The sequence below is a fragment of the Sclerotinia sclerotiorum genome, genomic scaffold, assembly GCF_000146945.2.
Source record: "Sclerotinia sclerotiorum 1980 UF-70 scaffold_12 genomic scaffold, whole genome shotgun sequence".
Lineage (NCBI taxonomy): Eukaryota > Fungi > Ascomycota > Leotiomycetes > Helotiales > Sclerotiniaceae > Sclerotinia > Sclerotinia sclerotiorum.
Genome location: NW_001820824.1, coordinates 1,245,083 through 1,258,933, shown reverse-complemented (window position 1 = coordinate 1,258,933; position 13,851 = coordinate 1,245,083). Strand labels below are relative to the sequence as shown.

The window sequence follows — 13,851 nt, the reverse complement described above, 5'->3', positions numbered from 1 at the left end:
GTTCTCCCCTAAGATTTGTGTAGGTCCAGTAATAGTTATGGCATATCGATTAGAAAACTCGGGATGCTCCTTTTGTAGATTAACAATTGATGGCATAGCTCTTCCGCCGGAAATTATAAGCCAAGAGCGAACGTGGCGGATAAGTACAGAGAAAAATGGGATGCTGACACCATCCACATCCTTCCATCTATGTAAAGAGGACGTTAAGTGTTGAGGTGCAAAATACCCATGTTTTGGGGTACCATGGTATCCGAATAAGTTACCAGAAGATAAGTGTGCAAATGGTATATGAGGCGGAATATCATTCTCATTCTGAGATTTTGGTTTCGTATCTTCAGATTCGAATTCATGCTTAGTCCTACGCGTGTATGAAGATTCATGGTTCATATTTCGTGACCTGGAAACAACTTATCCAATCGATCTGATATGTTGAAAGTTGTGTTTTGAAATTTGGGGTTCCTCTTTCGTACGTTTTGGTGGTTTTTGTGATTGTTTTCGGCGCTTGTCTGCAGAGATAGAGGAATTTTGGTGAATATTGTCGAGAGTGTAGGACAGGAATTGATAAAGTGAATTCTAGAAATGTGAATTAGAAAATCCTTATGGGTGCATTTCATCCCATCAGATGAATTACTGCAAGACGAGATTATTCTCGTGCCATGGCTTCAACTGATGGGTAGTAGATCTAAGGAGACCAACCTAAGAAATCAAACTCTTGATGGATAGCACATGGATCTTGTAAACAAGCACATTTTTTAGAGTATTAATTCAGAAAAAACATCTGAAGATTTCGCATTCATCAAAAGCCGCTGCAAGTTTAGGCATACAAAAGCAAGCAGTTTACGAAGTTCGGCAGAGATATAAAATCAGGTTCACACAGGTGAGGGTAGATAGTGGCATAAATTCCTATAAAGCTATCTCACATTATTTCATTCAATTCCATTCATAAGGGCTACCAAGCCTCCATCTCATTATGCCGAAGCATTCATCTCACTACCATGACTTGCCTACTACTCGAGAAAAACAATTCCAAAATCGCGTTCCACACCTCTGTGAACTCATCTCTATTATAGCGCCCATCTCCGTGCATTTCAATCAGAAGATCTCGTACCTGAGATACTTACATTAGTCGTTGCGATTTTTTGCAGAGAATGTAAATAGAACCTACAGGTATGCTTGGTGGCGTGGAGCCATCGCGTCTGATACCACATATGTCTACCGTAAATAGCTGTAAGAAAGCCAGCGTTTGTGTGCTGGAATGGGTATCTATCTTGAATCAGACGCCGGATCTGAAGGATATATTAGTTTTATAGGAAACAGAATGGAGATTACAGAGTAACTACCTGATTGTCTAGCACAAGGGGCCAGGTTCATTAGAGATTAAAGCTTGGGAAGAGCTCGCCGGTGTGATAGCCACATCGGCTTTGTTGGCGCGTGATTCCCTAATTGGTGTGCGGGATGACTAGTCCTGATTTCCTATAGAGGAAGGTAATTTTTGCACGACCAGTGCGCTCCTTGGTTTTTGAGGCGGTGGAGATGTAGCTTGGAGTGGTTGGGTGGGTAGAGTAGTTTGAGTACCCTGAGCTGAAGCTTTATCCTGATCAGAAAATAATACATTAGAGTATGATGATTCATTGTGATGCTGACTCGCATCAGATACCACAGCAACATTAGATATCGCAGATGCAGCGCGCATTGCCTAGGCGTTGGGAGGTGGTACAGCTGTTACAAGCACAACTGGAGGAGTGGGTGCAGCGGCAGGTCCCCGAGGAATTGGCCAGGCAAAAGTATGTGCATGTGAAAATGCCGGGAAATAAGTTAGGAAGTCACCGAAAGCAACATCAATAGTGCGTTTTCTAGTTCGTTCCACGAGCTCATTCTTATACCCAGTCATGAAACGTTGAAGTGCAAGCAGATCAGCACAGATGTAAGTTTTCCTAGCTGCAAGGTCTCGTGATACCGTGTGCTTAGTGGTGATCCAGAAAAAGAGAAAGCCGGTAGAATCAGACTAATCTCTTCAAATCTTCTGGAGATGGTGAAGTTAAAACGGTGGTAGGCCGTTTGATTAGCCTGCTGCAAGCCGCAGATGTGCTTTGGTGGAACGCCAGGACCCACAGTGAGATAATAGACTGCTGGGTGGCGGAAGATGACACCCAAAAACGGCTATAATATTGCAAAATTAGTGATTGTTAAAGTGAAAGTAAAAAGAGTGATTTTTCTTACAATGTTGAAACCTTCTTCCGTTCTCCAGCCATACTGACACTCTCTCATGTTAGAACAAAGTGGATCAGCTGTTACGGCCAGACCGTTTCCAATCATTTGGTTCCCAGTGCCAGTCTGGGCAGTCTAACCCCATCGGTGATCCGCAATTGGCATCTGTCGATAAGTTGGGTTTGCATAAGGCTGATGTTGTAGATGGTGGTGTTGTAATGCTGAAGGGTATGAAGGAGCTGATCGCTGATGACCGGCGACTGAATACTCCAGCAGTTTTATCAACTGCTTGACTCAAGCTTTTGTAATCGCCATGCTGATAAATTGCCAAAGCTAATTTACGAGATGTGCCTTTGCCAATCTTTCAAGACTTGATTATGGATGGATACATCAAGAATTGATCGCAAGGTCTCGCAATTTTGCGAATCTTTCCGGGTTTCTACTTCTGCTGTAATTGTTGTCGTTGTTGTCTGGAAATAGATAGATGATTGAAAGATTGAAAGTGGGAAAATGTGGGAGAAGAAACGTAAGTGGGAAGGAAACGGCGAAAGTGATGATCTCGCATAGATACTGGCTATGTTCCGAGTGACTATTGTTTCAAGTGAATGATAAGTGAATGTTGACATCATCAAACCCCGCAGTAAAAATCTCTATCGTTCAAGGCTCGGCGCGCTCAAGGCTTGGTGCATTCATAAGCTACCATGGATACCATAATGCTTATTAGGTATCGTTTTGAATGCAACCTCTTCTCAAAAAGCTTGATCGGTAATCCATATAAAAGGGATCAATGTGGAAGTCTTGAATATTTGAAAAAAAGTTTGAATATCCCAATGAATTGAAATATCCCAAATTGTTTCAACCCACTGTTACGAGGTTTGCCGTCTAGATCACGTGGAAGTGCTCTAGGCTCTCGAGGTGGTTTATAACTAGGCGTCAAGCAGGGACTTAAGTAATGACAATGATGCAATTCGTAACTAATAGTAGAGTATACTAAATGATTGATCTTGAGCACAAAGCTCTACAATAAGGAAACTCTTTCCAATTATATAGACCTTCGTACTATACATCCCATCGCCTCCCATTATGTCCCACTGCCTGTAGTTGAGTGATTCTAGGTGGGACAATATTGGGTCATGTGACCATAAGCTTAGTCACCTGAGTGGCTGTTAGGATTGGTCGTAACACCCACCAAGAAATCCAAGGATCGAAAACAGTGACTGCGGACCTTGAAAACCTTGCTCCCAATCCTATTCTTCAGGGCTGATATGCATTTCGCAACAACGGGTGAGAAGTATGAGCATGCAAGTCTAGTCATCAATTAGAGATCTATAATACATTTCAATTTCAACGCTACAAACTTTCCAAAGATAGAGTTACAAAACCTAAGCATCAATGTGCTTCTCGTTGACCAAAACATATCTGTATCTCGCCTTGCCATCCTCCATATCAACAATAGCTTTGTTGGCATCCTTCATTGGAACATTGTTGACCCAAGTCTTGACGCCCTTTTCGGCGAAAAGTGCTAACATGTCCTTAATCTCATGCGGGGGACCAATGAGCGAGGCACCAATGGTAAGGTTCTTGAGAATGAGCGAGAACACTGATTTATGTCAATACAATGCCTAGGGTGGGAAGATGTTATGACTTACTGTTGAATCCAGGAATGGTATCTTCAGGCGCACCGACTTGAATGAATTTACCTTGGTATCTGAGAAGACTGAGGTAACCTTGAAGTGGAAGTTTTGGCGAGGAAACAGTGCTGACGATGAGATCTAAGGAATTTGCGTATTTTGTGGCCCAATCTGGTTCTTCATCGGTGGCTATACGTTTATTCGTTAGTATTCTCATTTAGTGTTGAGGAAAACAATCCAAACTCACCAATGAATCTAGTAGCGCCCATTTTGAATGCATCTTCCTTCTTCGCGGAAGTTCTAGAAATAGCTGTGATTTCATCGCAACCCAAAGCTTTTGCGCCCATAATACCGAAATGTCCTAAACCACCAATTCCAACGATGGCGACACTCTTTCCGGGCCCAGCCCCATTTCGTTTGAGTGGTGAAAAAGCAGTGATACCACCACAAAGCATGGGGGCTGCAACATCGGATGAGATTGCATCTGGGATCTTTAAGACCATATCACCCCTTCCGCGCCAGTAATCAGCATAACCTCCGTATGATTTGCTTCCATTCGGCCACTTGCTGTCGTAAGTACCGGTGCCGTGAGGGCAGTAATTTTGTTGACTAGGTACGTTAGTTTTATCTCACCATTCTGAAAAGAAGTAGACCTACTTGTCAGCACAAGCTTCACAATCGCCCTTCTGGTTCATACAAGAACCACTTTGAGCACCAACACCAACGCGATCTCCAACTTTAATGCCCTCAACTTTAGAACCGACTCTAATAGCCTTTCCAACGATTTCGTGACCAACACAGACTGGGTAATTTGTTGCGCCCCATCCAGATCTCAAAGTGTGTATATCTGAACCACAGATACCACAGTGAGTGATCTGAATATCAACATCTGTCTCTTCGAATGGCTTAGGTTCATACTCTTGCCAAACCATCTTGCCATTGGCGGATTCGGCGTCGAGACCCAACCATCCTTGGAACTTGTAATCTGTAGACATTTTGTGGTATGTTTGTTTGATTGATAGTTTGTTTGTTTGTTAAGTTGTGATATGTGAAAAGTGTATTTAGTTATGGTGTGATAGAGAAGTGTTGGAAAAGATGGTTCAACTCGAGGACTTTATAGTTGCTCCTTCCAGTTGAACATGTCATTGTCTCGACCCCATACGAAATAGGTGGAGACATGATAGGGGGGTAGATAAGAATTAATTGGATCTTTCTTCGGACGTGTTCACAGTTTTAGACTTTGCGCTTGAGCCATCAACATCGGTCAAGGATGTAGGACATAGGTTATACGATCAAGATTTGAATTTAGAAAATGATAGAATCGGGTGGACAAGATCTACGAATAGCCTTGAGCTAGCTTGAACACTTCCCGCAACTATACTCATCATCGAACAAGATAGAAAAGCGTCGCTAGATGAGAAGCGAAGTTGTCCAAGATTTCCTCTCTCGGACAAGCTTCATCGGATTTATAATCGTACCCACTGCTCTGTTGACTGTGGAAGACCCGGACAACGTACAACGTTCAAGTGGAATCGTAATGGCAAGCCTAACAAGCCGCTCTATGCCTTTGGATATCAAGTCGATGTGTTTTGTTCTGTCACCTTAGTTCGTTCATCTTTTTGTGGGGAAACTTTTCGGCCGATGATGTAAAATTTCAAAGGAAAAGTAAGGAAAAGTAAGTCCGATCCGCTAAACTTCGTTGTTTCCGACCCCTGAAAACTGTGCATCAGAAAAATGATAAGAGTCCGTACTCCAGTTGTAATGAATCTTTGGTATGCATTAACGCCGAGAATACAGAACGTCTTTACACTGGAGTTAACGGGGTTTATAGTTGACGACATCTGAGAATTCCATGACGCTCGGTAGTTGACGCGGGATACATATTTTTACCAACATTTCATTCCACCCTTGCATCTTTCCGTCTTGCCACAATGCATAATGTATTGAGCTACAAACACGAATCATGGTCATGTGATTATTCGGCCGAAAATTTGTCGAAATATCAGTTGGTTGGATATCAGCCAACCTAACTGATCTCTCTCTCGTTCTTTACAAACCTCAGGTGCGGCTTCACCGTCAACATGCTTTTCAATTCGGCTTCTCAATTGCTCGACAATCATTATTCTACTTCTTGTCGCCACGACCCTTCTATGCCACGGAATGCACGGATGGGAGTTACAAGCACTTTTCAGGAGCCAGGGTGCAAATTATTTCCAATTGCAAATGCTCTGAACGAAGGTAAATTACAATCAGATGCAGGACAGAGGGTTCCGAACTCAAGGATACATCAATTTCAAGCACGGGATATGCTAAAACCACCAAATATCTTCACGGAATGAAGGAATATTTTCTGGAAGTTCATTAATTTTATGGTAGCCATCGACTGCAACAAAGACTCTCGAACTTGCAGTCCTCGTCATTGAGTTCGTACCACCCGTGAAAACTGAGACAAAAACGTGAGCTATCCAAAATTTGGCTATGATGACCGCCAGTTCTCGGTCGACCTCAATCGTCTTCCACCACTGAATCAAGTACGCGCTCATTTATTCTCGAGATTCCGAAAGTTTGGTGATACAGATATTCCGTGAGTATGTGAGATTTCTCCGCCATTCAGTTATTATCCGGACATTCCGTTGTTAATACCCCGGAAGTCTTCGGAGTGGCCTAGTGTTTGCCTTTTCTTTACTCCCCAATATGGGGAGACACTTCACTGATGATTTTTAGTGACCGCTCATCATATCGTACCATCTTGACGAGCGGTGACGTACTCCCCAAAATCAAAATGGTGATCGCCTGGAAAGTTAGGAAATTTGTCTGACCCATCCAAAATCTTTTGAGAAACCTCTAGTCTTAGTGGGATCAGTTCATCATCCTGAAAAGGTGTTTCGACGGCTTTAGAAGAGCAATGGCGGTCTGTAAGGTTGGTTGAACGTAAGAAAGTTTTAAGCCTTGAGGTGCGCCAACATCTGAATTGATGGTATGAGTATGAGCAGCCATTCCTATATTCAATGTCGATGCTTCGTTTTTTTAATGTAAATGAGCGTGACTAGGAACGTCCAAAAGTATTGGAATGTTTTCAATCGGAGATGGTTTTATAGATTGGGATTCGAGAGTTGGATGGGGACTATTAGACTAGCATTGAAGCACTTCCTGTCGTAAAAATTCTGCCACCACTGCATTGTTTCACCTTCTGAACTCAATTCGAAACGATTCCCATAGCCCCCAAGCTCTAAGGCTCAGTCAGAAATAAAATCTATCATTTTGAAGCTCCCATTTCTGCGTCCACGTCAAATTATGTATATGCCCTTTCGGATATATGACACAGTTACCTACTCTTTAGCTGCAGTATCTCCATGGCCAATAGTTGATGAGACTTGCCACATCTCAGCCTATGGAACTTTTGATCGAGGGTGAAGGTGCTCACTATGCTCACTCAGTTCACCTGAGTTTGAGTCTTTTTTTGTCGGAATGTTGTCGGCCTTCAATATCCCCATCTCGTCTTTTCCGTCACATATTGGTGCTATCCCTTGCCAGGTAGTGAAGTCAGAGGCGGTATCACGAACTCATATTTTGTCGTCGTCTCGTTCGATTCTAGTCACCCATATGTGGTTGGATTAAATCATTTTTTATCACTGACAGGAGCCTATAACTCAGCATAAGTAAAATATATACCACAACGATCTACCCCAATATCCTTCCCATTCTTGCTCATGGGTCCTGGGAAACTTTCTCGGGTTTAGTGTGAATGGTAAGTTCAGCTCTTTTTCTTCTTCAAACCATAGTTTTCTGGTGTCGAAACTGCAGTCCTTTTCGGCCTTTCCATCGGACTCTCTGATCTTGAACTTGATAAATGTTGAGCTTGCTTGGAAGATCGAATCAATTAGAAAGTCAACGGGTGCTCAAAGATTCTCCTCAGTTTCAAAGCTCAGGAATTCAGACTGCAGTCTGGACCAGAAGAAGGCATACACTAGCACTAACGTCCCCTTTACAGCCACCAGCTGCAGCTCACCACTCGGAAATTTCACCGTCTTCGATGACACTACCGAGTGTTTCTTCGCTCTTCCTCCAATCCCGGGTCAAACAGGAATCGGTATTCTACGTAGGTATTTCTCGCTCTATCTATTCCTATTCCTAGAACCAGGTCCCAGTTCCCAGTCCCCTATTCCCATCACCACGTCCCACACGAACGAACCCCTTAACTTAAAATTATGAGTCCCAACTACAATGCTTTCACCTCCAACAAGCTCCTTTTCCTCACCTCCGGCTGTCCTAGAATAGCCAGCTCCATGGTCTACCTCAATAACACGGTCGTTCACCCAGGCTCTGAGACTTATCGACCATACGTAACAAAATGAAAGAAATTGCGTTGTAGAGGATTTATGACACAGGCTCTGTTCTTTATTATGATGCACAAATTCCTAATCTCTCCATCTGGTTTGCGAAATATACGAGTGTAGATATAAGATAGACATTGGTATTTTTGACGATTTATCAGCATTTGTCCGTAGATACAGGCAAGTTGTACAGGAGAAATTAGGTTTATGGAAGGGGTGTTATTTTTCATTTTCTTTTATTAAGCCTGCATTTTTTCTGCTTTTGTTTCTTTTCCTAACACGTAATTTGTGCTGCTTGATTTGATGGACGGAAGATTGACAGAAATGGGGAATAGTAAGGGGGAATTTTGAAGAAGTTGGAAAGCAAAGGAAAGGAAGGAAGAGGAGAGGAATGAAGAAACATGCTATAGGTAATCCAAAACATAATGATCTTGAATGCATCACAAAACTTCTTACTGAACCTTTCGATTCCTTCAATGAAACATGAGGTGATAACATTGTTTGTAGATTGGCACATGTTATTGTGATTCTGATACGAACTGAAGTATGTATTATCTCGTCTTCCCTCCTCTCCCCTCCAGTCTCTTTCATTGTCAACCCCCGCTGTTCATTGCCCCCAATCATCCATCACCCGTCATCCACCACCCACCACAGCCACCATTCACCCTCCCTTCTTCTCCTACCTTCTTTTAACCCTGTTCTGTCAATAAACTCATATTATTCAGCCAAAAAAGTAAAGAAACAGCCACTGGAAACTAAAAGATGTGTCAAACAGAGGAGATGAAGATTTGTAGATATGGATTATAATAAGGTTTATCTGGCAGATGATAAGGCGTTCTCTGGGAGGGAGGATGTTTTTGGATGTCCGGAGGAGTAAAACGGGGATGGAAGTGCGGATATGTGGAAAGAGAGAGGTGGAAGGAGTGAGTGTCAAGGAGGGAGTAGAGGAGGGTAGAGAGTGCGAAATATGCAGAAAGAAAGACCGGTAGGAAAGGGGGAAGAGCTGAAAGTAGACGGATACTCACACATGGAAGGGAGATAAATGACGAAGATAAACACGAGGGCTCTATCTTGTGGATGAATCGAAGGTATAGAAAGGCGAAGAGGAAAGGAAAGGAAACAAGAAACCCCAAGCTCGCACAATATGGATAAGATTACTGATATAATCACACAAGAAAAGAGGAGGGTTATAGATATAGAGTGGTGATTGGAGTATACGATGGATTTGAAATCAAGACGAGAGTTTAAAATAGAAAAAGGAGTTCTGAGAAATTTGCAATATAAGATTTTCATGTCAAGATATACAAACCCTAGGCCAAGAGCTCCTACTAGCTCATCTACATGATCTTCCCTACTTCAGTTCTGCGAGGTGGACGCGGGAAATTCTACCAAGCAATGCAACATCACAAGTCGTGAACGTACAAAAGACTCTTGGGATAAATTATTACGTATGTGGGTATATAATTCGCTACATAAGAATAGCTTCATGTCCATCTCCATCTCTCTTCAACGTTGACATACAAAGTTCTCTCTACTTCATTCCCTTAACGCCTCTCTGATGCATGTAAAATATCAGTACAATTGCTAGTTAGCCCCTATTTAAACATATCCAAACCGTTCCCCCTATTTTAATTAACGTACTATACAAGTACTTCCATTGCTCAATAGGCAAGCCTTAGCCCCTTGTCCCTCTCCAATTTGTCAACTAAAACACTCAACGAGTCAGCAGCCACTTTTGCTGCAGGGGGAGCGCGAGCTGGGAAATCTATCAAGGCAACTCTTAGGGCAGCAACTGCTTGAACTCCATACAGTTCGATAAATCTCTGTTCCCAACCCTCAATCATGGATCGTAGAACCGTATATTGTGATGGTGAAGCTTGTTCCGTTGGTGTAGACACGATACTAGCCATAGACCTCCAATAATTCGTTGGTGGCCAAGGATTCGTGACTTTCGCTTTGGAAAAGTCTCGCAAAGAAATTGCTGCATAGCCCGCCGCTAGCCCAACCATCCTGTTGTTATGAATTTGTTCATCGATCCAACTTCCGTCCTCTAGCCTTTGCCATCCTACTCGGGCTCTTCCTTCTTCTGTTTTCTCATTTCCACGAACTCCAAAGATGATAGGTATTGAGATTCGCATCTTTGCTATTAGGATATCGATTAATGAAGCACCCCTCCATAAGAATTCCGTTTTGGCAAAAATTGACACGGCAATGACACCAACAGGGTCTGCAGTTTCTGGTCGGACCCCCGCTTCAGTTGTAAATTGGGAAACAATGGCTTTGGAGAAAAAGTTAAGGAGGTAAATGAAGAGAGACGGAAGTTGATCTCCATTATTCTGAGCCCCTTGCACCGGATTTGGTTTCGAGATCATATAATTGCTGGGGTCAATCCCTGGGGATTGAACTCTGCGAAGGGATTGAGTGAGTAAATCGACGATTTTATTAATCTGCGAGATATTAATGTATATCCACTTGATGATCCTGAGCTCAACTTACACACTCCTTATTCGCACCTCTTTCACCAGTCAACTGTCCAACCGTTTGCCGAATCGATCTTCGATAATCTCCCAGCATTTTCTTGAATGGTAAATTTTGTTTTCCTTCTGCTACCAAGTACTGCCGTAATTGTTTGAGATTCTTGTGTATTTCCACATAACGTTCCAAGCCAGGTAGTAGATGATCTTTTGAGGAAGCTGAAGCTTGCCTGGTAGATGTAGGTTGTTGAGGTGGAGGTGGTGCCGATGATTGCTTTGGGGGCTCTTGTTGAACATCTGAAAACCCATTTGTTTGCTGCTGTAGTTGAGGTCGCGATAAGGGACTGGCTTGCTGAGGTTTGCTTTGTCCAGATCCATCCGTTCGTTGACTTGGCGCGCCAAATAACCCCCAACTGGTATTCCCCTGCTGTTGTTGTTGTTGTTGGGGATTCTGGAATTGATTCTGCGGTGGATTCGAATTCATTTGTACAGGAACTTTAGGTGGTGCAACTGGCGGAGGGGTAGGAGGCTTTGGAGGGACAACGGGTATCCTTTTTGCTTCTTCTTCCAATTCCCTCCTCTTGATCTCTGCCAATGCATTTTGCCTTTCCGTCTGGACGCGATTTTCCTCAATTTTTAAGCGCATCTCTTCAATTTGTAACCTTTTTTGTTCCGCTTGAACTTCTTGCTGTGCCCGAAGTTGTTGTTCTTGTAGAAGAGTGATTTGGAAGATTCGCACAGCTTCATTCCGAACCCTTTCATGTTCCACTCGCGCAGCTTCAAGTATCCCATGATGCAGTTCTTCGGCATTACGATTGTCGAATCTGATATCGTGCTCGTAAACTGAAGGCACTGGTATGAAATTGTAGTTTGCTCCCAAGGTTTCGTCTTCTCCATTAGAAGATTGATTGGCGGCCATTGTTTCTTTCGCAGTCGCATAAAGAGTGTCAAGAATATCAGGATTATGAAAAGGAACGTTTTTGATGATAGTGTACAAGAAAAAACACAAGAGTTGAAGCTGTATAAAGATTGTTCTGGAATAAAAATAGCTAATATGTTAAATTAATTTGGAAGTGAATTATTGAATCTTGATAATCACATGATATTTATTTCTGCCCAAGGCGGTGACACTTTTGAACAAGTTTGGAAGCTGCAGGTGCAGCCAGGAAGGAGCTCTGCTGTTAGCCGGTAGTGTGGTGTCAATGCTGTGCATCGATTGCCAGGGTATATATAGGTGAGCAAGGATTGATAGGAATTGAGGGTTGTTTCTAAATATAAATGGTTGATTGTCGGATTTTTTTGATATATAGATGATTATTTCAATATAAGATCTGATAGATCGGATCTTTATAACTGGATCGAGAGCGAACAAAAGGAACATGATTATTATTGTCATGTTATTGTCATATTATTTATTATTATTATAAAATATCCAGGTCAGTAGATATTACACAGAGCAAAAAGAGCTTTGAAGCATCATATAAAATAAATGAGATTAATTGAGTCTCAAGAGTTCAATCCTCCATCACTTCCTTTCCTTCGTTTTTCTCCTTTTCTTTTCTTCCTTTTTTCCTCTCTTCCTTGATTTGGATTTCCTCTTCAGTTATTCCTCAGGACGATAGGAAGTGAAGTTCGCATATCACAAAGCTACCTTTGCATCGGTATATCCAGTAAAGTACTCCGTAGTCTAACTTATAAAAATGAGGGTTCAAAGAGAGGGCAAGGGACAAGCCGTCAGACAAAAAGGACTCCTCGCTACTATCCGCACTAGGCAGGGAAACCAGTAGGTATGAAAGAAGTTCAAAGCTCTAATAAACTTTCCAAGGGAGGGGTTGCCATTATGTACAGGGTCCCTGGGTATTGTGGTAAGATAGTAGTAGCATCCTTTTCAATGAAAGGAAGAGAGAATCACAAAGACCCAGAATATGCAACAGATAGAATAAATTTCATCATTCACGGTAGATAATCATTTATGCTTATCTTTACATTTTACGTGGAGGATAGATGTCATGTCAAGATACCAGAGAAGATATCAGAGAAGATATCAGAGGAATGACGATGCGCAACTCATGTACCTATCTAGTAACTTTAGTAGTATGCACACACAAGAAGTTAGTAGATCATTTTCAAGGCACGAATGGAATTAAACACATCTCATGAATGGATTAGGAGGTTTGCTTGTGTATGGGTCGAGAAGGAGAACGAGTAGATACCAATAGATAGGTGGGTATGTTACCGATGTACGGAGTACTAAGTAGGAGGTAGGAGTAGTGAGCAAAACACTCGTTGACAACTTGGAAGCTATTGTAAGGGATTGGTCGACTGAGTAGACAGCTATGACAATTAAGAAAAATGAGCTCAAAGGAATCAAGGTATGAAGTGAAGGTATGAAGCAAAATCTAAATGGACAATTCCGAACAAAATCATTGGTGGGAGAGTTCATGCTGATGATTATGTATTAATGTATTTAGGTACTAGGTAGGTACTTATATAATACGACTTACATCAGTGATATTAGATAGGTCACTCTTTCAACGTCTTTATAAGTCTTGTAATCCGATTACAGCATAGGGATACTACCAAGATTCTTTCATCATGTAGGTAGGTAAGATCTTGGTAGGTATTTCTAAATGCGAATAAATCAACACCTTGTAATGAATGCAGTAAATAACAATGCTGATTCTAGCCCAGTTCTATTTCATTAGTTCAAACTCAATTCATTACCTACCTACCTATGGAGTAGTCATACACATGTAGTAGTAGGTACTCAATTGAAGACAATAATACTCGGTATATATCATACAATACCAGCAACCCTCCAACAATCATTCACTAGGTACTGAGGTGGTTAAGGTTACTTTAATTTTATAAATAATTCGTTCATCAACGATATATCATACGTATACATCTTCCATCTTATTAATCTTCATCTCATCCACCCGTCATCACATACCATGTTCACTATCAAGCAAGCTGTCAATCCCAAAAACCGAGGGCACGAACCATCTCTCTAATCTATAAACGGGCGATACAGTCAAGGACCAAGGAAGAATCCAAACTCAAAACCAAAGCCGAAACCTGATACATTTTCCCTTCTTTCCTACCCTACTTTACCTACTACCTACCTACCTAGGTACCCAACTGATGCTCCACCTCTAACATCGCACCCACCCACCCACTCACATCTACATCTGTACTCCTCCA

General features: G+C 42.1%; 5 protein-coding genes across 5 annotated transcripts; 1 reads left to right on the top strand and 4 right to left on the bottom strand.

Moving 5' to 3' along the window:
• Positions 1–1,696: 1,696 nt before the first annotated feature.
• Positions 1,697–2,268, bottom strand: SS1G_09136 (predicted protein; the record flags this gene model as incomplete). Its single annotated transcript, XM_001590321.1, has 3 exons — positions 1,697–1,938; positions 2,007–2,160; positions 2,221–2,268. 3 exons carry the CDS (start codon positions 2,266–2,268, stop codon positions 1,697–1,699), a joined length of 444 nt encoding a protein of 147 aa, XP_001590371.1.
• A 1,322-nt stretch (positions 2,269–3,590) lies between these two features.
• Positions 3,591–4,834, bottom strand: SS1G_09135 (hypothetical protein; the record flags this gene model as incomplete). The annotated part of the gene is made up of 4 exons (XM_001590320.1): positions 3,591–3,808; positions 3,858–4,028; positions 4,087–4,448; positions 4,497–4,834. The coding sequence occupies 4 exons, from the start codon at positions 4,832–4,834 to the stop codon at positions 3,591–3,593; spliced, it is 1,089 nt and encodes a 362-aa protein (XP_001590370.1).
• Positions 4,835–6,148: 1,314 nt separating this feature from the next.
• SS1G_09134 (predicted protein) lies at positions 6,149–7,333 on the bottom strand (the record flags this gene model as incomplete). Its single annotated transcript, XM_001590319.1, has 3 exons — positions 6,149–6,282; positions 6,585–6,752; positions 7,264–7,333. 3 exons carry the CDS (start codon positions 7,331–7,333, stop codon positions 6,149–6,151), a joined length of 372 nt encoding a protein of 123 aa, XP_001590369.1.
• Positions 7,334–8,047: 714 nt separating this feature from the next.
• On the top strand, positions 8,048–8,194 carry SS1G_09133 (predicted protein; the record flags this gene model as incomplete). The annotated part of the gene is made up of 1 exon (XM_001590318.1): positions 8,048–8,194. One exon carries the CDS (start codon positions 8,048–8,050, stop codon positions 8,192–8,194), a length of 147 nt encoding a protein of 48 aa, XP_001590368.1.
• Positions 8,195–9,834: 1,640 nt separating this feature from the next.
• SS1G_09132 (hypothetical protein) lies at positions 9,835–11,566 on the bottom strand (the record flags this gene model as incomplete). The annotated part of the gene is made up of 2 exons (XM_001590317.1): positions 9,835–10,620; positions 10,670–11,566. The coding sequence occupies 2 exons, from the start codon at positions 11,564–11,566 to the stop codon at positions 9,835–9,837; spliced, it is 1,683 nt and encodes a 560-aa protein (XP_001590367.1).
• Positions 11,567–13,851: the final 2,285 nt, after the last annotated feature.